At 40.6% G+C, this 26,712-nt stretch overlaps 1 protein-coding gene across 1 annotated transcript in view; it reads right to left on the minus strand.

Moving 5' to 3' along the window:
* The window catches only part of LOC124405609 (collagen alpha-2(IX) chain), a 48,124-nt gene that overhangs the window by 15,141 nt on the left and 6,271 nt on the right, over positions 1 to 26,712 (minus strand). The window contains exon 6 of the mRNA XM_046880640.1: positions 25,564 to 25,955. Within this exon, the coding sequence (XP_046736596.1) occupies positions 25,564 to 25,955 (392 nt within the window). The remainder of the gene's footprint in view (positions 1 to 25,563; positions 25,956 to 26,712) is intronic.

The raw sequence follows: 26,712 nt of genomic DNA on the forward strand, positions 1-26,712 counted from the left end.
AGTTTCTTCGATTTTTCATTCGATGGTCTGTGCATCGTAATTTCTCTGCTGTTGGTCCTACGCCTTTTTTGCTGTGATTTCTGAGTTCCTGGGCGTTCAATTAGCCTAGAAAGGGTCATACCAATCGATTCCGAGAAGATAAATTTTCGGCTCTAAAAATCACAAAAAAAGCAAGGCTAACCCCTTTGGATTTTTGTCAAAATTTTGACCTTTCCGGAAAGTGCTGCGATTGATTTGTTAAGGTGCTATTCTGACGTAATTTTGCTAGAGAAAACGATCAAGCGCAGTCCCAATGAGGTGCGAGCAACGGTTCAAAAGTTACAGCCAAAAAATGAAAGACAAGTTTCTTCGATTTTTCATTCGATGGTCTGTGCATCGTAATTTCTCTGCTGTTGGTCCTACGCCTTTTTTGCTGTGATTTCTGAGTTCCGGGGCGTTCAATTAGCCTAGAAAGGGTCATACAAATCGATTCCGAGACGATAAATTTTAGGCTTCAAAAATCACAAAAAAAGCAAGGCTAACCCCTTTGGATTTTTGGTGAAAATTTTGACCTTTCCGAAAAGTGCTGCGATTGATTTGTTAAGGTGCTATTCTGACGTGAGTTTGCGAGAGAAAACGATCAAGCGCAGTCCCAATAAGCTGCGAGCAACGGTTCAAAAGTTACAGCCAAAAAATGAAAGACAAGTTTTTTCGATTTTTCATTCGATGGTCTGTGCATCGTAATTTCTCTGCTGTTGGTCCTACGCCTTTTTTGCTGTGATTTCTGAGTTCCTGGGCGTTCAATTAGCCTAGAAAGGGTCATACCAATCGATTCCGAGAAGATAAATTTCCGGCTCTAAAAATCACAAAAAAAGCAAGGCTAACCCCTTTGGATTTTTGGTGAAAATTTTGACCTTTTCGAAAAGTGCTGCGATTGATTTGTTAAGGTGCTATTCTGACGTAATTTTGCGAGAGAAAACGATCAAGCGCAGTCCCAATAAGCTGCGAGCAACGATTCAAAAGTTACAGCCAAAAAACGAAAGACACGTTTCTGCGATTTTTTATTCGATGGTCTGTGCATCGTAATTCCTCTGCTGTTGGTCCTACGCTTTTTTTGCTGTGATTTTTGAGTTCCTGGGCGTTCAATTAGCCTAGAAAGGGTCATACAAATCGATTCCGAGACGATGAATTCTCGGCTCAAAAAATCACAAAAAAAGCAAGGCTAACCCCTTTGGATTTTTGGTGAAAATTTTGACGTTTCCGAAAAGTGCTGCGATTGATTTGTTAAGGTCCTATTCTGACGTAATTTTGCGAGAAAAAACGATCAAGCGCAGTCCTAATGAGCTGCGAGCAACGGTTCAAAAGTTACAGCCAAAAAATGAAAGACAGGGTTCTTCGATTTTTTATTCAATGGTCTGTGCATCGTAATTCCTCTGCTGTTGGTCCTACGCTTTTTTTGCCGTGATTTTTGAGTTCCTGGGCGTTCAATTAGCCTAGGAAGGGTCATACAAATCGATTCCGAAACGATAAACTTTCGGCTTCAAAAATCACAAAAAAAGCAAGGCTAACCCCTTCGGATTTTTGGTGAAAATTTTGACCTTTTCGAAAAGTGCTGCGATTGATTTGTTAAGGTGCTATTCTGACGTAATTTTGCGAGAGAAAACGATCAAGCGCAGTCCCAATAAGCTGCGAGCAACGATTCAAAAGTTACAGCCAAAAAACGAAAGACAAGTTTCTGCGATTTTTTATTCGATGGTCTGTGCATCGTAATTCCTCTGCTGTTGGTCCTACGCTTTTTTTGCTGTGATTTTTGAGTTCCTGGGCGTTCAATTAGCCTAGAAAGGGTCATACAAATCGATTCCGAGACGATGAATTCTCGGCTCCAAAAATCACGAAAAAAGCAAGGTTAACCCCTTTGGATTTTTGGTGAAAATTTTGACGTTTCCGAAAAGTGCTGCGATTGATTTGTTAAGGTCCTATTCTGACGTAATTTTGCGAGAAAAAACGATCAAGCGCAGTCCCAATGAGCTGCGAGCAACGGTTCAAAAGTTACAGCCAAAAAATGAAAGACAGGGTTCTTCGATTTTTTATTCAATGGTCTGTGCATCGTAATTCCTCTGCTGTTGGTCCTACGCTTTTTTTGCCGTGATTTTTGAGTTCCTGGGCGTTCAATTAGCCTAGAAAGGGTCATACAAATCGATTCCGAAACGATAAATTTTCGGCTCCAAAAATCACAAAAAAAGCAAGGCTAACCCCTTTGGATTTTTGGTGAAAATTTTGACCTTTTCGAAAAGTGCTGCGATTGATTTGTTAAGGTGCTATTCTGACGTAATTTTGCGAGAGAAAACGATCAAGCGCAGTCCCAATAAGCTGCGAGCAACGGTTCAAAAGTTACAGCCAAAAAACGAAAGACAGGGTTCTTCGATTTTTTATTCAATGGTCTGTGCATCGTAATTCCTCTGCTGTTGGTCCTACGCTTTTTTTGCCGTGATTTTTGAGTTCCTGGGCGTTCAATTAGCCTAGGAAGGGTCATACAAATCGATTCCGAAACGATAAATTTTCGGCTCCAAAAATCACAAAAAAAGCAAGGCTAACCCCTTTGGATTTTTGGTGGAAATTTTGACCTTTTCGAAAAGTGCTGCGATTGATTTGTTAAGGTGCTATTCTGACGTAATTTTGCGAGAGAAAACGATCAAGCGCAGTCCCAATAAGCTGCGAGCAACGATTCAAAAGTTACAGCCAAAAAACGAAAGACAAGTTTCTGCGATTTTTTATTCGATGGTCTGTGCATCGTAATTCCTCTGCTGTTGGTCCTACGCTTTTTTTGCTGTGATTTTTGAGTTCCTGGGCGTTCAATTAGCCTAGAAAGAGTCATACAAATCGATTCCGAGACGATGAATTCTCGGCTCCAAGAATCACAAAAAAAGCAAGGTTAACCCCTTTGGATTTTTGGTGAAAATTTTGACGTTTCCGAAAAGTGCTGCGGTTGATTTGTTAAGGTCCTATTCTGACGTAATTTTGCGAGAAAAAACGATCAAGCGCAGTCCCAATGAGCTGCGAGCAACGGTTCAAAAGTTACAGCCAAAAAATGAAAAACAGGGTTCTTCGATTTTTTATTCAATGGTCTGTGCATCGTAATTCCTCTGCTGTTGGTCCTACGCTTTTTTTGCCGTGATTTTTGAGTTCCTGGGCGTTCAATTAGCCTAGGAAGGGTCATACAAATCGATTCCGAAACGATAAATTTCCGGCTCCAAAAATCACAAAAAAAGCAAGGCTAACCCCTTTGGATTTTTGGTGAAAATTTTGACCTTTTCGAAAAGTGCTGCGATTGATTTGTTAAGGTGCTATTCTGACGTAATTTTGCGAGAGAAAACGATCAAGCGCAGTCCCAATAAGCTGCGAGCAACGGTTCAAAAGTTACAGCCAAAAAACGAGAGACAAGTTTCTGCGATTTTTTATTCAATGGTCTGTGCATCGTTATTCCTCTGCTGTTGGTCCTACGCTTTTTTTGCTGTGATTTCTGAGTTCCTGGGCGTTCAATTAGCCTAGAAAGGGTCATACAAATCGATTCCGAGAGGATAAATTTTCGGCTCTGAAAATCACAAAAAAAGCAAGGCTAACCCCTTTGGATTTTTGTCAAAATTTCGACCTTTCCGGAAAGTGCTGCGATTGATTAGTTAAGGTGCTATTCCGACGTAATTTTGCGAAAGAAAACGATTAGGCGCAGTTCCAATAAGCTGCGAGCACCGGTTCAAAAGTTACAGCCAAAAAACGAAAGACAAGTTTCTGCGATTTTTCATTCAATGGTCTGTGCATCGTAATTCCTCTGCTGTTGGTCCGACGCTTTTTTAGCTGTGTTTGCTGGGTTCCTGGGCGTTCAATTAGCCTAGAAAGGGTCATACGAATCGATTCAGAGACGATAAATTTTAGGCTTCAAAAATCACAAAAAAAGCAAGGCTAACCCCTTTGGATTTTTGGTGAAAATTCTGACCTTTTCGAAAAGTGCTGCGATTGATTTGTTAAGGTGCTATTCTGACGTAATTTTGCGAGAGAAAACGATCAGGCGCAGTCCCAATAAGCTGCGAGCAACGGTTCAAAAGTTACAGCCAAAAAACGAAAGACAAGTTTCTACGATTTTTCATTCGATGGTCTGTGCATCGTAATTTCTCTGCTGTTGGTCCTACGCCTTTTTTGCTGTGATTTCTGAGTTCCTGGGCGTTCAATTAGCCTAGAAAGGGTCATACAAATCGGTTCCGAGAAGATATATTTTCGGCTCTAAAAATCACAAAAAAAGCAAGGCTAACCCCTTTGGATTTTTGTCAAAATTTCGACCTTTCCGGAAAGTGCTGCGATTGATTTGTTAAGGTGCTATTCTGGCGTAATTTTGCGAGAGAAAACGATCAAGCGCAGTCCCAATGAGGTGCGAGCAACGGTTCAAAAGTTACAGCCAAAAAATGGAAGACAAGTTTCTTCGATTTTTCATTCGATGGTCTGTGCATCGTAATTTCTCTGCTGTTGGTCCTACGCCTTTTTTGCTGTGATTTCTGAGTTCCGGGGCGTTCAATTAGCCTAGAAAGGGTCATACAAATCGATTCCGAGACGATAAATTTTAGGCTTCAAAAATCACAAAAAAAGCAAGGCTAACCCCTTTGGATTTTTGGTGAAAATTTTGACCTTTCCGAAAAGTGCTGCGATTGATTTGTTAAGGTGCTATTCTGACGTGAGTTTGCGAGAGAAAACGATCAAGCGCAGTCCCAATAAGCTGCGAGCAACGGTTCAAAAGTTACAGCCAAAAAATGAAAGACAAGTTTTTTCGATTTTTCATTCGATGGTCTGTGCATCGTTATTTCTCTGCTGTTGGTCCTACGACTTTGTTGCTGTGATTTCTGAGTTCCGGGGCGTTCAATTAGCCTAGAAAGGGTCATACAAATCGATTCTGAGACGATAAATTTCAGGCTTCAAAAATCACAAAAAAAGCAAGGCTAACCCCTTTGGATTTTTGGTGAGAATTTTTACCTTTCCGAAAAGTGCTGCGATTGATTTGTTAAGGTGCTATTCTGACGTGATTTTGCGAGAGAAAACGATCAAGCGCAGTCCCAATAAGCTGCGAGCAACGGTTCAAAAGTTACAGCCAAAAAACGAAAGACAAGTTTCTGCGATTTTTTATTCAATGGTCTGTGCATCGTAATTTCTCTGCTGTTGGTCCTACGCCTTTTTTGCTGTGATTTCTGAGTTCCTGGGCGTTCAATTAGCCTAGAAAGGGTCATACAAATCGATTCCGAGAAGAGAAATTTTCGGCTTCAAAAATCACAAAAAAAGCAAGGCTAACCCCTTTCGATTTTTGTCAAAATTTCGACCTTTCCGGAAAGTGCTGCGATTGATTTGTTAAGGTGCTATTCCGACGTAGTTTTGCGAAAGAAAACGATTAAGCGCAGTTCCAATAAGCTGCGAGCAACGGTTTAACAGTGACAGCCAAAAGACGAAAGAAGAGTTTCTGCGATTTTACATTCCATGGTCTGTGCATCGTAATTCCTCTGCTGTTGGTCCTACGCTTTTTTTGCTGTGATTTTTGAGTTCCTGGGCGTTTAATTGGCCTGTAGAGGGTCATACAAATCGATTCCGAGACGATAAATTCTCGGCTCCGAAAATCACAAAAAAAGCAAGGCTAACCCCTTTGGATTTTTGGTAAAAATTTTGACCTTTCCGAAAAGTGCTGCGATTGATTTGTTAAGGTGGTATTCTGACGTAATTTTGCGAGAGGAAACGATCAAGCGCAGTCCCAATAAGCTGCGAGCAACGGTTCAAAAGTTACAGCCAAAAAATGAAAGACAAGTTTCTTCGATTTTTTATTCAATGGTCTGTGCATCGTAATTCCTCTGCTGTTGGTCCTACGCTTTTTTTGCCGTGATTTTTGAGTTCCTGGGCGTTCAATTAGCCTAGGAAGGGTCATACAAATCGATTCCGAAACGATAAATTTTCGGCTCCAAAAATCACAAAAAAAGCAAGGCTAACCCCTTTGGATTTTTGGTGGAAATTTTGACCTTTTCGAAAAGTGCTGCGATTGATTTGTTAAGGTGCTATTCTGACGTAATTTTGCGAGAGAAAACGATCAAGCGCAGTCCCAATAAGCTGCGAGCAACGATTCAAAAGTTACAGCCAAAAAACGAAAGACAAGTTTCTGCGATTTTTTATTCGATGGTCTGTGCATCGTAATTCCTCTGCTGTTGGTCCGACGCTTTTTTAGCTGTGTTTGCTGGGTTCCTGGGCGTTCAATTAGCCTAGAAAGGGTCATACGAATCGATTCAGAGACGATAAATTTTGGGCTACAAAAATCACAAAAAAAGCAAGGCTAACCCCTTTGGATTTTTGGTGAAAATTTTGACCTTTCCGAAAAGTGCTGCGATTGATTTGCTAGGGTGCTATTCTGACGTAATTTTCCGAGAGATAACGATCAGGCGCAGTCCCAATAAGCTGCGAGCAACGATTCAAAAGTTACAGCCAAAAAACGAAAGACAAGTTTCTGCGATTTTTTATTCGATGGTCTGTGCATCGTAATTCCTCTGCTGTTGGTCCTACGCTTTTTTTGCTGTGATTTTTGAGTCCCTGGGCGTTCAATTAGCCTAGGAAGGGTCATACAAATCGATTCAGAGACGATAACTTCTAGGCTTCAAAAATCACAAAAAAGCAAGGCTAACCCCTTTGGATTTTCGGTGAAAATTTTGACCTTCTCGAAAAGTGCTGCGATTGATTTGTTAGGGTGCTATTCTGACGTAATTTTGCGAGAGAAAACGATCAGGCGCAGTCCCAATAAGCTGCGAGCAACGGTTCAAAAGTTACAGCTAAAAAACGAAAGACAAGTTTCTACGATTTTTCATTCGATGGTCTGTGCATCGTAATTTCTCTGCTGTTGGTCCTACGCCTTTTTTGCTGTGATTTCTGACTTCCTGGGCGTTCAATTAGCCTAGAAAGGGTCATACAAATCGATTCCGAGTAGATAAATTTTCGGCTCTTAAAATCACAAAAAAGCAAGGCTAACCCCTTTGGATTTTTGTCAAAATTTCGACCTTTCCGGAAAGTGCTGCGATTGATTTGTTAAGGTGCTATTCTGACGTAATTTTGCGAGAGAAAACGATCAAGCGCAGTCCCAATAAGGTGCGAGCAACGGTTCAAAAGTTACAGCCAAAAAATGAAAGACAAGTTTGTTCGATTTTTCATTTGATGGTCTGTGCATCGTAATTTCTCTGCTGTTGGTCCTACGCCTTTTTTGCTGTGATTTCTGAGTTCCGGGGCGTTCAATTAGCCTAGAAAGGGTCATACAAATCGATTCCGAGACGATAAATTTTAGGCTTCAAAAATCACAAAAAAAGCAAGGCTAACCCCTTTGGATTTTTGGTGAAAATTTTGACCTTTCCGAAAAGTGCTGCGATTGATTTGTTAAGGTGCTATTCTGACGTAATTTTGCGAGAAAAAACGATCAAGCGCAGTCCCAATGAGCTGCGAGCAACGGTTCGAAAGTTACAGCCAAAAAATGAAAGACATGTTTCTTCGATTTTTCATTCGATGGTCTGTGCATCGTAATTTCTCTGCTGTTGGTCCTACGCCTTTTTTGCTGTGATTTCCAAGTTCCTGGGCGTTCAATTAGCCTAGAAAGGGTCATACAAATCGATTCCGAGACGATAAATTTTAGGCTTCAAAAATCACAAAAAAAGCAAGGCTAACCCCTTTGGATTTTTGGTGAAAATTTTGACCTTCTCGAAAAGTGCTGCGATTGATTTGTTAAGGTGCTATTCTGACGTAATTTTGCGAGAGGAAACGATCAGGCGCAGTCCCAATAAGCTGCGAGCAACGGTTCAAAAGTTACAGCCAAAAAACGAAAGACAAGTTTCTACGATTTTTCATTCGATGGTCTGTGCATCGTAGCTTCTCTGCTGTTGGTCCTACGCCTTTTTTGCTGTGATTTCTGAGTTCCTGGGCGTTCAATTAGCCTAGAAAGGGTCATACAAATCGATTCCGAGAAGAAAAATTTTCGGCTCTAAAAATCACAAAAAAAGCAAGGCTAACCCCTTTGGATTTTTGTCAAAATTTCGACCTTTCCGGAAAGTGCTGCGATTGATTTGTTAGGATGCTATTCTGACGTAATTTTGCGAGAGAAAACGATCAAGCGCAGTCCCAATAAGGTGCGAGCAACGGTTCAAAAGTTACAGCCAAAAAATGAAAGACAAGTTTCTTCGATTTTTCATTTGATGGTCTGTGCATCGTAATTTCTCTGCTGTTGGTCCTACGCCTTTTTTGCTGTGATTTTTGAGTTCCTGGGCGTTCAATTAGCCTGTAGAGGGTCATACAAATCGATTCCGAGACGATAAATTCTCGGCTCCAAAAATCACAAAAAAAGCAAGGCTAACCCCTTTGGATTTTTGGTGAAAATTTTGACCTTTCCGAAAAGTGCTGCGATTGATTTGTTAAGGTGCTATTCTGACGTAATTTTGCGAGAAAAAACGATCAAGCGCAGTCCCAATGAGCTGCGAGCAACGGTTCGAAAGTTACAGCCAAAAAATGAAAGACATGTTTCTTCGATTTTTCATTCGATGGTCTGTGCATCGTAATTTCTCTGCTGTTGGTCCTACGCCTTTTTTGCTGTGATTTCTAAGTTCCTGGGCGTTCAATTAGCCTAGAAAGGGTCATACAAATCGATTCCGAGACGATAAATTTTAGGCTTCAAAAATCACAAAAAAAGCAAGGCTAACCCCTTTGGATTTTTGGTGAAAATTTTGACCTTCTCGAAAAGTGCTGCGATTGATTTGTTAAGGTGCTATTCTGACGTAATTTTGCGAGAGGAAACGATCAGGCGCAGTCCCAATAAGCTGCGAGCAACGGTTCAAAAGTTACAGCCAAAAAACGAAAGACAAGTTTCTACGATTTTTCATTCGATGGTCTGTGCATCGTAGCTTCTCTGCTGTTGGTCCTACGCCTTTTTTGCTGTGATTTCTGAGTTCCTGGGCGTTCAATTAGCCTAGAAAGGGTCATACAAATCGATTCCGAGAAGAAAAATTTTCGGCTCCAAAAATCACAAAAAAAGCAAGGCTAACCCCTTTGGATTTTTGGTGAAAATTTTGACCTTCTCGAAAAGTGCTGCGATTGATTTGTTAGGGTGCTATTCTGACGTAATTTTGCGAGAGAAAACGATCAGGCGCAGTCCCAATAAGCTGCGAGCAACGGTTCAAAAGTTACAGCTAAAAAACGAAAGACAAGTTTCTACGATTTTTCATTCGATGGTCTGTGCATCGTAATTTCTCTGCTGTTGGTCCTACGCCTTTTTTGCTGTGATTTCTGAGTTCCTGGGCGTTCAATTAGCCTAGAAAGGGTCATACAAATCGATTCCGAGTAGATAAATTTCCGTCTCTTAAAATCACAAAAAAAGCAAGGCTAACCCCTTTGGATTTTTGTCAAAATTTTGACCCGTCCGGAAAGTGCTGCGATTGATTTGTTAAGGTGCTATTCTGACGTAATTTTGCGAGAGAAAACGATCAAGCGCAGTCCCAATAAGGTGCGAGCAACGGTTCAAAAGTTACAGCCAAAAAATGAAAGACAAGTTTGTTCGATTTTTCATTTGATGGTCTGTGCATCGTAATTTCTCTGCTGTTGGTCCTACGCCTTTTTTGCTGTGATTTCTGAGTTCCGGGGCGTTCAATTAGCCTAGAAAGGGTCATACAAATCGATTCCGAGACGATAAATTTTAGGCTTCAAAAATCACAAAAAAAGCAAGGCTAACCCCTTTGGATTTTTGGTGAAAATTTTGACCTTTCCGAAAAGTGCTGCGATTGATTTGTTAAGGTGCTATTCTGACGTGATTTTGCGAGAGAAAACGATCGAGCGCAGTCCCAATAAGCTGCGAGCAACGGTTCAAAAGTTACAGCCAAAAAACGAAAGACAAGTTTCTGCGATTTTTTATTCAATCGTCTGTGCATCGTAATTCCTCTGCTGTTGGTCCTACGCTTTTTTTGCTGTGATTTTTGAGTTCCTGGGCGTTCAATTAGCCTGTAGAGGGTCATACAAATCGATTCCGAGACGATAAATTCTCGGCTCCAAAAATCACAAAAAAAGCAAGGCTAACCCCTTTGGATTTTTGGTGAAAATTTTGACCTTCTCGAAAAGTGCTGCGATTGATTTGTTAGGGTGCTATTCTGACGTAATTTTGCGAGAGAAAACGATCAGGCGCAGTCCCAATAAGCTGCGAGCAACGGTTCAAAAGTTACAGCTAAAAAACGAAAGACAAGTTTCTACGATTTTTCATTCGATGGTCTGTGCATCGTAATTTCTCTGCTGTTGGTCCTACGCCTTTTTTGCTGTGATTTCTGAGTTCCTGGGCGTTCAATTAGCCTAGAAAGGGTCATACAAATCGATTCCGAGTAGATAAATTTTCGGCTCTTAAAATCACAAAAAAAGCAAGGCTAACCCCTTTGGATTTTTGTCAAAATTTCGACCTTTCCGGAAAGTGCTGCGATTGATTTGTTAGGGTGCTATTCTGACGTAATTTTGCGAGAGAAAACGATCAAGCGCAGTCCCAATAAGGTGCGAGCAACGGTTCAAAAGTTACAGCCAAAAAATGAAAGACAAGTTTCTTCGATTTTTCATTTGATGGTCTGTGCATCGTAATTCCTCTGCTGTTGGTCCTACGCTTTTTTTGCTGTGATTTTTGAGTCCCTGGGCGTTCAATCAGCCTAGAAAGGGTCATACAAATCGATTGCGAGACGATGAATTCTCGGCTCCAAAAATCACAAAAAAAGCAAGGCTAACCCCTTTGGATTTTTGGTGAAAATTTTGACGTTTCCGAAAAGTGCTGCGATTGATTTGTTAAGGTCCTATTCTGACGTAATTTTGCGAGAGAAAACGATCAAGCGCAGTCCCAATGAGCTGCGAGCAACGGTTCAAAAGTTACAGCCAAAAAATGAAAGACAAGGTTCTTCGATTTTTTATTCAATGGTCTGTGCATCGTAATTCCTCTGCTGTTGGTCCTACGCTTTTTTTGCCGTGATTTTTGAGTTCCTGGGCGTTCAATTAGCCTAGAAAGGGTCATACAAATCGATTCCGAAACGATAAATTTTCGGCTCCAAAAATCACAAAAAAAGCAAGGCTAACCCCTTTGGATTTTTGGTGAAAATTTTGACCTTTTCGAAAAGTGCTGCGATTGATTTGTTAAGGTGCTATTCTGACGTAATTTTGCGAGAGAAAACGATCAAGCGCAGTCCCAATAAGCTGCGAGCAACGGTTCAAAAGTTACAGCCAAAAAACGAAAGACAGGGTTCTTCGATTTTTTATTCAATGGTCTGTGCATCGTAATTCCTCTGCTGTTGGTCCTACGCTTTTTTTGCCGTGATTTTTGAGTTCCTGGGCGTTCAATTAGCCTAGGAAGGGTCATACAAATCGATTCCGAAACGATAAATTTTCGGCTCCAAAAATCACAAAAAAAGCAAGGCTAACCCCTTTGGATTTTTGGTGGAAATTTTGACCTTTTCGAAAAGTGCTGCGATTGATTTGTTAAGGTGCTATTCTGACGTAATTTTGCGAGAGAAAACGATCAAGCGCAGTCCCAATAAGCTGCGAGCAACGATTCAAAAGTTACAGCCAAAAAACGAAAGACAAGTTTCTGCGATTTTTTATTCGATGGTCTGTGCATCGTAATTCCTCTGCTGTTGGTCCTACGCTTTTTTTGCTGTGATTTTTGAGTTCCTGGGCGTTCAATTAGCCTAGAAAGAGTCATACAAATCGATTCCGAGACGATGAATTCTCGGCTCCAAGAATCACAAAAAAAGCAAGGTTAACCCCTTTGGATTTTTGGTGAAAATTTTGACGTTTCCGAAAAGTGCTGCGGTTGATTTGTTAAGGTCCTATTCTGACGTAATTTTGCGAGAAAAAACGATCAAGCGCAGTCCCAATGAGCTGCGAGCAACGGTTCAAAAGTTACAGCCAAAAAATGAAAAACAGGGTTCTTCGATTTTTTATTCAATGGTCTGTGCATCGTAATTCCTCTGCTGTTGGTCCTACGCTTTTTTTGCCGTGATTTTTGAGTTCCTGGGCGTTCAATTAGCCTAGGAAGGGTCATACAAATCGATTCCGAAACGATAAATTTCCGGCTCCAAAAATCACAAAAAAAGCAAGGCTAACCCCTTTGGATTTTTGGTGAAAATTTTGACCTTTTCGAAAAGTGCTGCGATTGATTTGTTAAGGTGCTATTCTGACGTAATTTTGCGAGAGAAAACGATCAAGCGCAGTCCCAATAAGCTGCGAGCAACGGTTCAAAAGTTACAGCCAAAAAACGAGAGACAAGTTTCTGCGATTTTTTATTCAATGGTCTGTGCATCGTTATTCCTCTGCTGTTGGTCCTACGCTTTTTTTGCTGTGATTTCTGAGTTCCTGGGCGTTCAATTAGCCTAGAAAGGGTCATACAAATCGATTCCGAGAGGATAAATTTTCGGCTCTGAAAATCACAAAAAAAGCAAGGCTAACCCCTTTGGATTTTTGTCAAAATTTCGACCTTTCCGGAAAGTGCTGCGATTGATTAGTTAAGGTGCTATTCCGACGTAATTTTGCGAAAGAAAACGATTAGGCGCAGTTCCAATAAGCTGCGAGCACCGGTTCAAAAGTTACAGCCAAAAAACGAAAGACAAGTTTCTGCGATTTTTCATTCAATGGTCTGTGCATCGTAATTCCTCTGCTGTTGGTCCGACGCTTTTTTAGCTGTGTTTGCTGGGTTCCTGGGCGTTCAATTAGCCTAGAAAGGGTCATACGAATCGATTCAGAGACGATAAATTTTAGGCTTCAAAAATCACAAAAAAAGCAAGGCTAACCCCTTTGGATTTTTGGTGAAAATTCTGACCTTTTCGAAAAGTGCTGCGATTGATTTGTTAAGGTGCTATTCTGACGTAATTTTGCGAGAGAAAACGATCAGGCGCAGTCCCAATAAGCTGCGAGCAACGGTTCAAAAGTTACAGCCAAAAAACGAAAGACAAGTTTCTACGATTTTTCATTCGATGGTCTGTGCATCGTAATTTCTCTGCTGTTGGTCCTACGCCTTTTTTGCTGTGATTTCTGAGTTCCTGGGCGTTCAATTAGCCTAGAAAGGGTCATACAAATCGGTTCCGAGAAGATATATTTTCGGCTCTAAAAATCACAAAAAAAGCAAGGCTAACCCCTTTGGATTTTTGTCAAAATTTCGACCTTTCCGGAAAGTGCTGCGATTGATTTGTTAAGGTGCTATTCTGGCGTAATTTTGCGAGAGAAAACGATCAAGCGCAGTCCCAATGAGGTGCGAGCAACGGTTCAAAAGTTACAGCCAAAAAATGGAAGACAAGTTTCTTCGATTTTTCATTCGATGGTCTGTGCATCGTAATTTCTCTGCTGTTGGTCCTACGCCTTTTTTGCTGTGATTTCTGAGTTCCGGGGCGTTCAATTAGCCTAGAAAGGGTCATACAAATCGATTCCGAGACGATAAATTTTAGGCTTCAAAAATCACAAAAAAAGCAAGGCTAACCCCTTTGGATTTTTGGTGAAAATTTTGACCTTTCCGAAAAGTGCTGCGATTGATTTGTTAAGGTGCTATTCTGACGTGAGTTTGCGAGAGAAAACGATCAAGCGCAGTCCCAATAAGCTGCGAGCAACGGTTCAAAAGTTACAGCCAAAAAATGAAAGACAAGTTTTTTCGATTTTTCATTCGATGGTCTGTGCATCGTTATTTCTCTGCTGTTGGTCCTACGACTTTGTTGCTGTGATTTCTGAGTTCCGGGGCGTTCAATTAGCCTAGAAAGGGTCATACAAATCGATTCTGAGACGATAAATTTCAGGCTTCAAAAATCACAAAAAAAGCAAGGCTAACCCCTTTGGATTTTTGGTGAGAATTTTTACCTTTCCGAAAAGTGCTGCGATTGATTTGTTAAGGTGCTATTCTGACGTGATTTTGCGAGAGAAAACGATCAAGCGCAGTCCCAATAAGCTGCGAGCAACGGTTCAAAAGTTACAGCCAAAAAACGAAAGACAAGTTTCTGCGATTTTTTATTCAATGGTCTGTGCATCGTAATTTCTCTGCTGTTGGTCCTACGCCTTTTTTGCTGTGATTTCTGAGTTCCTGGGCGTTCAATTAGCCTAGAAAGGGTCATACAAATCGATTCCGAGAAGAGAAATTTTCGGCTTCAAAAATCACAAAAAAAGCAAGGCTAACCCCTTTCGATTTTTGTCAAAATTTCGACCTTTCCGGAAAGTGCTGCGATTGATTTGTTAAGGTGCTATTCCGACGTAGTTTTGCGAAAGAAAACGATTAAGCGCAGTTCCAATAAGCTGCGAGCAACGGTTTAACAGTGACAGCCAAAAGACGAAAGAAGAGTTTCTGCGATTTTACATTCCATGGTCTGTGCATCGTAATTCCTCTGCTGTTGGTCCTACGCTTTTTTTGCTGTGATTTTTGAGTTCCTGGGCGTTTAATTGGCCTGTAGAGGGTCATACAAATCGATTCCGAGACGATAAATTCTCGGCTCCGAAAATCACAAAAAAAGCAAGGCTAACCCCTTTGGATTTTTGGTAAAAATTTTGACCTTTCCGAAAAGTGCTGCGATTGATTTGTTAAGGTGGTATTCTGACGTAATTTTGCGAGAGGAAACGATCAAGCGCAGTCCCAATAAGCTGCGAGCAACGGTTCAAAAGTTACAGCCAAAAAATGAAAGACAAGTTTCTTCGATTTTTTATTCAATGGTCTGTGCATCGTAATTCCTCTGCTGTTGGTCCTACGCTTTTTTTGCCGTGATTTTTGAGTTCCTGGGCGTTCAATTAGCCTAGGAAGGGTCATACAAATCGATTCCGAAACGATAAATTTTCGGCTCCAAAAATCACAAAAAAAGCAAGGCTAACCCCTTTGGATTTTTGGTGGAAATTTTGACCTTTTCGAAAAGTGCTGCGATTGATTTGTTAAGGTGCTATTCTGACGTAATTTTGCGAGAGAAAACGATCAAGCGCAGTCCCAATAAGCTGCGAGCAACGATTCAAAAGTTACAGCCAAAAAACGAAAGACAAGTTTCTGCGATTTTTTATTCGATGGTCTGTGCATCGTAATTCCTCTGCTGTTGGTCCGACGCTTTTTTAGCTGTGTTTGCTGGGTTCCTGGGCGTTCAATTAGCCTAGAAAGGGTCATACGAATCGATTCAGAGACGATAAATTTTGGGCTACAAAAATCACAAAAAAAGCAAGGCTAACCCCTTTGGATTTTTGGTGAAAATTTTGACCTTTCCGAAAAGTGCTGCGATTGATTTGCTAGGGTGCTATTCTGACGTAATTTTCCGAGAGATAACGATCAGGCGCAGTCCCAATAAGCTGCGAGCAACGATTCAAAAGTTACAGCCAAAAAACGAAAGACAAGTTTCTGCGATTTTTTATTCGATGGTCTGTGCATCGTAATTCCTCTGCTGTTGGTCCTACGCTTTTTTTGCTGTGATTTTTGAGTCCCTGGGCGTTCAATTAGCCTAGGAAGGGTCATACAAATCGATTCAGAGACGATAACTTCTAGGCTTCAAAAATCACAAAAAAGCAAGGCTAACCCCTTTGGATTTTCGGTGAAAATTTTGACCTTCTCGAAAAGTGCTGCGATTGATTTGTTAGGGTGCTATTCTGACGTAATTTTGCGAGAGAAAACGATCAGGCGCAGTCCCAATAAGCTGCGAGCAACGGTTCAAAAGTTACAGCTAAAAAACGAAAGACAAGTTTCTACGATTTTTCATTCGATGGTCTGTGCATCGTAATTTCTCTGCTGTTGGTCCTACGCCTTTTTTGCTGTGATTTCTGACTTCCTGGGCGTTCAATTAGCCTAGAAAGGGTCATACAAATCGATTCCGAGTAGATAAATTTTCGGCTCTTAAAATCACAAAAAAGCAAGGCTAACCCCTTTGGATTTTTGTCAAAATTTCGACCTTTCCGGAAAGTGCTGCGATTGATTTGTTAAGGTGCTATTCTGACGTAATTTTGCGAGAGAAAACGATCAAGCGCAGTCCCAATAAGGTGCGAGCAACGGTTCAAAAGTTACAGCCAAAAAATGAAAGACAAGTTTGTTCGATTTTTCATTTGATGGTCTGTGCATCGTAATTTCTCTGCTGTTGGTCCTACGCCTTTTTTGCTGTGATTTCTGAGTTCCGGGGCGTTCAATTAGCCTAGAAAGGGTCATACAAATCGATTCCGAGACGATAAATTTTAGGCTTCAAAAATCACAAAAAAAGCAAGGCTAACCCCTTTGGATTTTTGGTGAAAATTTTGACCTTTCCGAAAAGTGCTGCGATTGATTTGTTAAGGTGCTATTCTGACGTAATTTTGCGAGAAAAAACGATCAAGCGCAGTCCCAATGAGCTGCGAGCAACGGTTCGAAAGTTACAGCCAAAAAATGAAAGACATGTTTCTTCGATTTTTCATTCGATGGTCTGTGCATCGTAATTTCTCTGCTGTTGGTCCTACGCCTTTTTTGCTGTGATTTCCAAGTTCCTGGGCGTTCAATTAGCCTAGAAAGGGTCATACAAATCGATTCCGAGACGATAAATTTTAGGCTTCAAAAATCACAAAAAAAGCAAGGCTAACCCCTTTGGATTTTTGGTGAAAATTTTGACCTTCTCGAAAAGTGCTGCGATTGATTTGTTAAGGTGCTATTCTGACGTAATTTTGCGAGAGGAAACGATCAGGCGCAGTCCCAATAAGCTGCGAGCAACGGTTCAAAAGTTACAGCCAAAAAACGAAAGACAAGTTTCTACGATTTTTCATTCGATGGTCTGTGCATCGTAGCTTCTCTGCTGTTGGTCCTACGCCTTTTTTGCTGTGATTTCTGAGTTCCTGGGCGTTCAATTAGCCTAGAAAGGGTCATACAAATCGATTCCGAGAAGAAAAATTTTCGGCTCTAAAAATCACAAAAAAAGCAAGGCTAACCCCTTTGGATTTTTGTCAAAATTTCGACCTTTCCGGAAAGTGCTGCGATTGATTTGTTAGGATGCTATTCTGACGTAATTTTGCGAGAGAAAACGATCAAGCGCAGTCCCAATAAGGTGCGAGCAACGGTTCAAAAGTTACAGCCAAAAAATGAAAGACAAGTTTCTTCGATTTTTCATTTGATGGTCTGTGCATCGTAATTTCTCTGCTGTTGGTCCTACGCCTTTTTTGCTGTGATTTTTGAGTTCCTGGGCGTTCAATTAGCCTGTAGAGGGTCATACAAATCGATTCCGAGACGATAAATTCTCGGCTCCAAAAATCACAAAAAAAGCAAGGCTAACCCCTTTGGATTTTTGGTGAAAATTTTGACCTTTCCGAAAAGTGCTGCGATTGATTTGTTAAGGTGCTATTCTGACGTAATTTTGCGAGAAAAAACGATCAAGCGCAGTCCCAATGAGCTGCGAGCAACGGTTCGAAAGTTACAGCCAAAAAATGAAAGACATGTTTCTTCGATTTTTCATTCGATGGTCTGTGCATCGTAATTTCTCTGCTGTTGGTCCTACGCCTTTTTTGCTGTGATTTCTAAGTTCCTGGGCGTTCAATTAGCCTAGAAAGGGTCATACAAATCGATTCCGAGACGATAAATTTTAGGCTTCAAAAATCACAAAAAAAGCAAGGCTAACCCCTTTGGATTTTTGGTGAAAATTTTGACCTTCTCGAAAAGTGCTGCGATTGATTTGTTAAGGTGCTATTCTGACGTAATTTTGCGAGAGGAAACGATCAGGCGCAGTCCCAATAAGCTGCGAGCAACGGTTCAAAAGTTACAGCCAAAAAACGAAAGACAAGTTTCTACGATTTTTCATTCGATGGTCTGTGCATCGTAGCTTCTCTGCTGTTGGTCCTACGCCTTTTTTGCTGTGATTTCTGAGTTCCTGGGCGTTCAATTAGCCTAGAAAGGGTCATACAAATCGATTCCGAGAAGAAAAATTTTCGGCTCCAAAAATCACAAAAAAAGCAAGGCTAACCCCTTTGGATTTTTGGTGAAAATTTTGACCTTCTCGAAAAGTGCTGCGATTGATTTGTTAGGGTGCTATTCTGACGTAATTTTGCGAGAGAAAACGATCAGGCGCAGTCCCAATAAGCTGCGAGCAACGGTTCAAAAGTTACAGCTAAAAAACGAAAGACAAGTTTCTACGATTTTTCATTCGATGGTCTGTGCATCGTAATTTCTCTGCTGTTGGTCCTACGCCTTTTTTGCTGTGATTTCTGAGTTCCTGGGCGTTCAATTAGCCTAGAAAGGGTCATACAAATCGATTCCGAGTAGATAAATTTCCGTCTCTTAAAATCACAAAAAAAGCAAGGCTAACCCCTTTGGATTTTTGTCAAAATTTTGACCCGTCCGGAAAGTGCTGCGATTGATTTGTTAAGGTGCTATTCTGACGTAATTTTGCGAGAGAAAACGATCAAGCGCAGTCCCAATAAGGTGCGAGCAACGGTTCAAAAGTTACAGCCAAAAAATGAAAGACAAGTTTGTTCGATTTTTCATTTGATGGTCTGTGCATCGTAATTTCTCTGCTGTTGGTCCTACGCCTTTTTTGCTGTGATTTCTGAGTTCCGGGGCGTTCAATTAGCCTAGAAAGGGTCATACAAATCGATTCCGAGACGATAAATTTTAGGCTTCAAAAATCACAAAAAAAGCAAGGCTAACCCCTTTGGATTTTTGGTGAAAATTTTGACCTTTCCGAAAAGTGCTGCGATTGATTTGTTAAGGTGCTATTCTGACGTGATTTTGCGAGAGAAAACGATCGAGCGCAGTCCCAATAAGCTGCGAGCAACGGTTCAAAAGTTACAGCCAAAAAACGAAAGACAAGTTTCTGCGATTTTTTATTCAATCGTCTGTGCATCGTAATTCCTCTGCTGTTGGTCCTACGCTTTTTTTGCTGTGATTTTTGAGTTCCTGGGCGTTCAATTAGCCTGTAGAGGGTCATACAAATCGATTCCGAGACGATAAATTCTCGGCTCCAAAAATCACAAAAAAAGCAAGGCTAACCCCTTTGGATTTTTGGTGAAAATTTTGACCTTCTCGAAAAGTGCTGCGATTGATTTGTTAGGGTGCTATTCTGACGTAATTTTGCGAGAGAAAACGATCAGGCGCAGTCCCAATAAGCTGCGAGCAACGGTTCAAAAGTTACAGCTAAAAAACGAAAGACAAGTTTCTACGATTTTTCATTCGATGGTCTGTGCATCGTAATTTCTCTGCTGTTGGTCCTACGCCTTTTTTGCTGTGATTTCTGAGTTCCTGGGCGTTCAATTAGCCTAGAAAGGGTCATACAAATCGATTCCGAGTAGATAAATTTTCGGCTCTTAAAATCACAAAAAAAGCAAGGCTAACCCCTTTGGATTTTTGTCAAAATTTCGACCTTTCCGGAAAGTGCTGCGATTGATTTGTTAGGGTGCTATTCTGACGTAATTTTGCGAGAGAAAACGATCAAGCGCAGTCCCAATAAGGTGCGAGCAACGGTTCAAAAGTTACAGCCAAAAAATGAAAGACAAGTTTCTTCGATTTTTCATTTGATGGTCTGTGCATCGTAATTCCTCTGCTGTTGGTCCTACGCTTTTTTTGCTGTGATTTTTGAGTCCCTGGGCGTTCAATCAGCCTAGAAAGGGTCATACAAATCGATTGCGAGACGATGAATTCTCGGCTCCAAAAATCACAAAAAAAGCAAGGCTAACCCCTTTGGATTTTTGGTGAAAATTTTGACGTTTCCGAAAAGTGCTGCGATTGATTTGTTAAGGTCCTATTCTGACGTAATTTTGCGAGAGAAAACGATCAAGCGCAGTCCCAATGAGCTGCGAGCAACGGTTCAAAAGTTACAGCCAAAAAATGAAAGACAAGGTTCTTCGATTTTTTATTCAATGGTCTGTGCATCGTAATTCCTCTGCTGTTGGTCCTACGCTTTTTTTGCCGTGATTTTTGAGTTCCTGGGCGTTCAATTAGCCTAGGAAGGGTCATACAAATCGATTCAGAGACGATAAATTCTAGGCTTCAAAAATCACAAAAAAAGCAAGGCTAACCCCTTTGGATTTTTGGTGAAAATTTTGACCTTCTCGAAAAGTGCTGCGATTGATTTGTTAGGGTGCTATTCTGACGTAATTTTGCGAGAGAAAACGATCAGGCGCAGTCCCAATAAGCTGCGAGCAACGGTTCAAAAGTTACAGCTAAAAAACGAAAGACAAGTTTCTACGATTTTTCATTCGATGGTCTGTGCATCGTAATTTCTCTGCTGTTGGTCCTACGCCTTTTTTGCTGTGATTTCTGAGTTCCTGGGCGTTCAATTAGCCTAGGAAGGGTCATACAAATCGATTCCGAAACGATAAATTTTCGGCTCCAAAAATCACAAAAAAAGCAAGGCTAACCCCTTTGGATTTTTGGTGAAAATTTTGACCTTTTCGAAAAGTGCTGCGATTGATTTGTTAAGGTGCTATTCTGACGTAATTTTGCGAGAGAAAACGATCAAGCGCAGTCCCAATAAGCTGCGAGCAACGGTTCAAAAGTTACAGCCAAAAAACGAAAGACAAGTTTCTGCGATTTTTTATTCAATGGTCTGTGCATCGTAATTCCTCTGCTGTTGGTCCTACGCTTTTTTTGCTGTGATTTCTGAGTTCCTGGGCGTTCAATTAGCCTAGAAAGGGTCATACAAATCGATTCCGAGAGGATAAATTTTCGGCTCTGAAAATCACAAAAAAAGCAAGGCTAACCCCTTTGGATTTTTGTCAAAATTTCGACCTTTCCGGAAAGTGCTGCGATTGATTAGTTAAGGTGCTATTCCGACGTAATTTTGCGAAAGAAAACGATTAGGCGCAGTTCCAATAAGCTGCGAGCACCGGTTCAAAAGTTACAGCCAAAAAACGAAAGACAAGTTTCTGCGATTTTTTATTCAATGGTCTGTGCATCGTAATTCCTCTGCTGTTGGTCCTACGCTTTTTTTGCTGTGATTTTTGAGTTCCGGGGCGTTCAATTAGCCTAGAAAGGGTCATAAAAATCGATTCCGAGACGATAAATTTTAGGCTCCAAAAATCACAAAAAAAGCAAGGCTAACCCCTTTGGATTTTTGGTCAAAATTTTGACCTTTTCGAAAAGTGCTGCGATTGATTTGTTCAGGTGCTATTCTGACGTAATTTTGCGAGAGAAAACGATCAAGCGCAGTCCCAATAAGCTGCGAGCAACGGTTCAAAAGTTACAGCCAAAAAACGAAAGACAAGTTTCTGCGATTTTTCATTCAATGGTCTGGCGATCGTAATTCCTCTACTGTTGGTCCTACGCTTTTTTTGCTGTGATTTTTGAGTTCCTGGGCGTTCAATTAGCCTAGAAAGGGTCATACAAATCGATTCCGAGACGATAAATTCTCGGCTCCATAGATCACAAAAAAAGCAAGGCTAACCCCTTTGGATTTTTGGTGAAAATTTTGACCTTTTCGAAAAGTGCTGCGATTGATTTGTGAAGGTGCTATTCAGACGTAATTTTGCAAGTGAAAACGATCAAGCGCAGTCTCAATAAGCTGCGAGCAACGGTTCAAACGTTACAGCCGAAAAACGGAAGACAAGTTTCTGCGATTTTTCATTCGATGATCTGTGCATCGAATTTCTCTGCTGTTGGTCCTACGCTTTTTTTGCTGCTATTTCTCAGTTCCTCGGCGTTCAATTAGCCTAGAAAGGGTCATACAAATCGATTCCGAGACGATAAATTTTCGGCTCCAAAAATCACAAAAAAAGCAAGGCTAACCCCTTTGGATTTTTGTCAAAATTTCGACCTTTCCGGAAAGTGCTGCGATTGATTTGTTAAGGTGCTATTCCGACGTAATTTTGCGAAAAAAAACGATTAAGCGCAGTCCCAATAAGCTGCGAGCAACGGTTTAAAAGTTACAGACAAAAGACGAAAGACAAGTTTCTGCGATTTTTTATCTAATGGTCTGTGCATCGTAATTTCTCTGCTGTTGGTCCGACGCTTTTTTTGCTGTGTTTGCTGGGTTCCTGGGCGTTCAATTAGCCTAGAAAGGGTCATAGAAATCGATTTCGAGACGATAAATTTTCGGCTCTAAGAATCACAAAAAAGCAAGGCTAACCCCTTTGGATTTTTGGTGAAAATTTCGACCTTTTCGAAAATTGCTGCGATTCATCCGTTAAGGTGCTATTCTGACGTAATTTTGCGAGAGAAAACGATCAAGCGCAGTCCCAATAAGAAGCGAGCAACGGTTCAAAAGTTACAGCCAAAAAACAAAAGACAAGTTTCTGCGATTTTTTATTCAATGGTCTGTGCATCGTAATTCCTCTGCTGTTGGTCCTACGCTATTTCTGCTGTGCTTTTTGAGTTCCTGGGCGTTCAATTAGCCTAGAAAGGGTCATACAAATCGATTCCGAGACGATAAATTCTCGGCTCCAAAAATCACAAAAAAAGCAAGGCTCACCCCTCTGGATTTTTGGTGAAAATTTTGACCTTTCCGAAAAGTGCTGCGATTGATTTGTTGAGGTACTCTTCTGACGTAATTTTGCGAGAGAAAACGATCAAGCGCAGTCCCAATGAGCTGCGAGCAACGGTTCAAAAGGTACAGCCAAAAAACGGAAGACAAGTTTCTGCGATTTTTCATTCGATGGTCTGTGCATCGTAATTCCTCTGCTGTTGGTCCTACGCTATTTCTGCTGTGATTTTTGAGTTCCTCGGCGTTCAATTAGCCTAGAAAGGGTCATACAAATCGATTCCGAGACGATAAATTCTCGGCTCCAAAAATCACAAAAAAAGCAAGGCTAACCCCTTTGGATTTTTGGTGAAAATTTCGACCTTTCCGAAAAGTGCTGCGAACGATTTGTTAAGGTGCTATTCTGACGTAATTTCGCGATAGAAAACGATCAAGCGCAGTCTCAATAAGCTGCGAGCAACGGTTCAAAAGTTACAGCCAAAAAACGAAAGACAAGTTTCTGCGATTTTTCATTAGATGGTCTGAGCATCGGAATTCCTCCGCTGTTGGTCCGACGCTTTTCTTGCTGTGTTTTCTGAGTTTCTGGGCGTTTAATTAGCCTAGAAAGGGTCATACAAATCGATTACGAGACGATCAATTTTCGGCTCTAAAAATCACAAAAAAGCAAGGCTAACCCCTTTGGCTCACCTTACTGGGGCTAACCCAAAGTAACCCCTTTGGATTTTCGCCGAAAATTCCGACGACTTCGAAAAGTGCTGTAGTTAATTCATCAGGGCGCTATTTCGACGTAATTTTGCGAGAGACAACGAACAACCGCAGTTCCAATACGCTGCGAGAAACGGATCAAAAGTTGGAGTCAAAAAGCGAAAGACGTATTCCTCAATTTTTTTGCTGCTGCTCTTTGCGTCATCATTTCTATGCTTCACGTCCTACGCTGTTTTTCATGTGTGATACTGAGTTTTTCGGGGTCTAATTACTTTCGAAAGGGTCATACAAATCGATTTCTAGACAAGTGATTTTATGGCTCAAAGAAAGGTCAAGCTGACCCTTGTGGGTTTCCGGTGAAAATATTGAAGACTCTGAAAAATGCTGCAAATAAATCTATGACGCACGATTTCGACGTAATTTTGCGAGAGAAACCGATTAGGCACAGTCTCATTACGATGGGAGCTGCATATGAAAAGTAACTGCCGAAAAACCGATAATTTGCTGAATATCTCCGCTGCTGTTATTACTACATTTTTTAAGATAAATCTTTTGCCTTTTCCAGGGACAAATTAGTCTTGTCGTCATTAAACAAATTTATTCTCTGGCAAGCAATTTTTCGTTCAAAAAAGCAAGGCCGACCTCTCCAGATTTCTGAAGAAAATTCCGATGACTTTCAAAAAGGCTTCAAACAATTCCTGGATGCATTATTAGGACGTAATTTTCCGAGAGAAAGCAATTGGGCACCGTGCCAATACGCCACGAGCTGCGGCTGAAAAGTTAACGCCGAAAAACTAGAGATTTTCTTCGCATCTCTTCATCTGCTGGTCATTGGACGTTTCTAATCATAACAGCTGATTAAAGTCTGACACGAACCTCCTTGGAAAAAAAAAATCAGAGACTACAGGGATTGTATATCAAATTACGCAAGACATAATGTAATTATAATATAATTTTTATTTCTCGTTCTTAATTTTTTATAAAATTAGTGATCATATAGAAAATCAATTTATTCTTAAAATTCTACGTCATCCAGGCCCATTATTTCTTTTTCATAATTTCACCGTCACAATCCACTCTACATCCTCTTCTCATTCTCATCTAGTGAGCAGGTACAGCTTGAACTGCAACTAGCGAGTCTTCCATCTTCTCCAAACTCTTCACTTCCATTCCAGCTTCCGCACGTGTCACTTACAAATTTTATCACTTCTTCACACTGACCACAGATATAATTCAATCACTCGATCATCAAGAATAAACGAACTTTATCATTTGAATCATCTACCTCCCTCACAGACGATTGCTTCCTTTTCTTATCATTTTTCGCATCGTGAGTAGGCACACGTAAGTGCATAATCGACGTGTGCGAATCCTAAAATAGCCAGATAACACCTTGGCTGGTCATAGACTAGCTTGCGGTAACAGCTCATCGAAGTCTGCACAATCCACCCCGTAAGAAAAAGCCGAACTTGGGAATAAAAAAAAAAAAATTAGCTTGGTGAAATTTTGTTTCGCTTAATTCGAAATACATTTCCCATGGTGGGAAAGTAAAATAATCTTCAGCTGTTGAATGAAAGTCAGGGTTAAATTTCATAACAACGTACCAGTGATGGACTTTTCTGGCGTTGAAAGCGAATTATCAATTGAAAAATTGGTCGATTCCGCAATTGTATCCCGATTGATATTCGATTACTGGGATTAGCTGCGAAAAGCAATCTCAAGAAATCTTTGGTCTTATAGAAGTGAGAGTTATAATAGAATGAACTATATAATTTCGTACCAGAGAGTCTTGTCATTACGTTGTACAAGATCATTCTACTCACTCGTTATTAAACTGAATTAAGTAAACATCAAAGCCACTTACCTTTCCATTCTTTGGTAAGCATGTAAACGTATTTTGTGTGTAATTATGCAATTTTCAAAATACTTCGCAGCGAGAGACTAATAATGCATCAATTGCCAATGAAGCTCTTAAAAATACTTTTCAATTCTGTATGAAATCCCTGAATTCTGTGAATTTTCAAATCCTTCAAAACTCTTTCCTCATGAAAATCATAAAACTCCAAAGCGCTGAATTCAATTTCCAACAGTAACAAAAATTTCCCTTGAAATTCACTACCTTTCGAAAGTAATCAGAAAACGTAAAATAATCAAGAGACAAACACGCCAATATTCTCATCGAATTTTCTGTCAAAGTAAAAATTAAAATCCAACGTATATTTTTATTAGACAGTATTACACAAAAGAATCGTCCAGAATATCCAAATTGAGACTCTGCAGAGGGAACCCGAAAATCACTGTGAGAAAACCTGTCTAAAATCCATATTATCACAGAGTTTTTCACAAAAATTTCACGAAGACCTTGAAATTTTCGAGCGAAATGCAACAATCTGCTAAAGACTAAAGTACCACCAAGATTTCGGGGCCACATGCGAGTATCAAACAGCAGTTCAAGTCTTACCATCCAACCCGGCAGTCCGATTTCTCCATTGACACCATTTTTCCCCGAGGGTCCAGGAGGTCCAGCAGGTCCCGGCGATCCTTGTTTCCCCTTCCTTCCTCTAGCGCCCTTTTCGCCCTTGATGGTCACGTAATCTCCAGGACCCGCAATGGCGGTCACTCCCGGCGGTCCCTTCTCGCCCCGTTCGCCCTTGGTCCCGGGAGTCCCGCTGGATCCGGGCAGCCCGTCTTTTCCTGGTTCGCCCTTGTTTCCTTGGGGACCCTGGATTCCGTTGACCCCGGGAATACCAGCGGGACCCAAATCCCCTCGGTCACCTTTCTCACCTTTCGGACCAAGGTCACCCTTGAATCCCTGATCACCCTTGTCTCCTTTGTCGCCCTTCTCACCTGGATCTGGAAATCCACAGTTTTTTGGAATTTTGAGATGTTATAAGGATTTTGTACGATTTGTGAAAGGCTCGTGGATTTCAATTAATAATTACAAGGGTTTCAACATTCAGTAGAATTTTATTTCGAAATATTTTCATCGGGGTAATAAAATACTAGAAGATAATTTCAGATAAATTGAGTAATTTTTATCGAAGCTTGAAGATGGGTTGTTACCTTGATTGAAGGCTTTTGAGATTGCATAAGAATTTCTGACAAACTTCGTTGATATTCTGATGGCCAAAATCTTCAATGTCTGAACAAAGATTTCAAACAAATTTTATCTTTTGTGAACTTTGCTCTAAAGTGACAATGGATATCCCGTAAATTACCGTAAAAAAAATTTAATATTCTGGCAAGATTAGATACATTTGTATTGGATTTCAACACAGTTTGATGAAATTTCACAAACTTTCCTGAATTATGTAGGGATCCTATCAATCCCGTGAAACTTCAAAAGGTTTATTAGGAGACGAACAGTTTCACAAGTATTGAACAAGAATGTGATTAAAATTGCAAGAAAATCGTAAGTCATATTCAACGTTTTACATCTACAACGAACTTTCAATTAAATTGAATATTTTTCGAGAAATTTAGAGAGGTCGTAGAAGAAAGTTTGAGTTTCTGAAAGAATTAAAGAATTTTACGAAAATTTCAAGTATTTCATAGAATCTCAATATGATTACACACAGCTTAATGGAATTTCACCGATTTCGCGTGGGTC

The sequence above is a fragment of the Diprion similis genome, chromosome 4 (genome assembly GCF_021155765.1).
Source record: "Diprion similis isolate iyDipSimi1 chromosome 4, iyDipSimi1.1, whole genome shotgun sequence".
Taxonomy (NCBI): domain Eukaryota; kingdom Metazoa; phylum Arthropoda; class Insecta; order Hymenoptera; family Diprionidae; genus Diprion; species Diprion similis.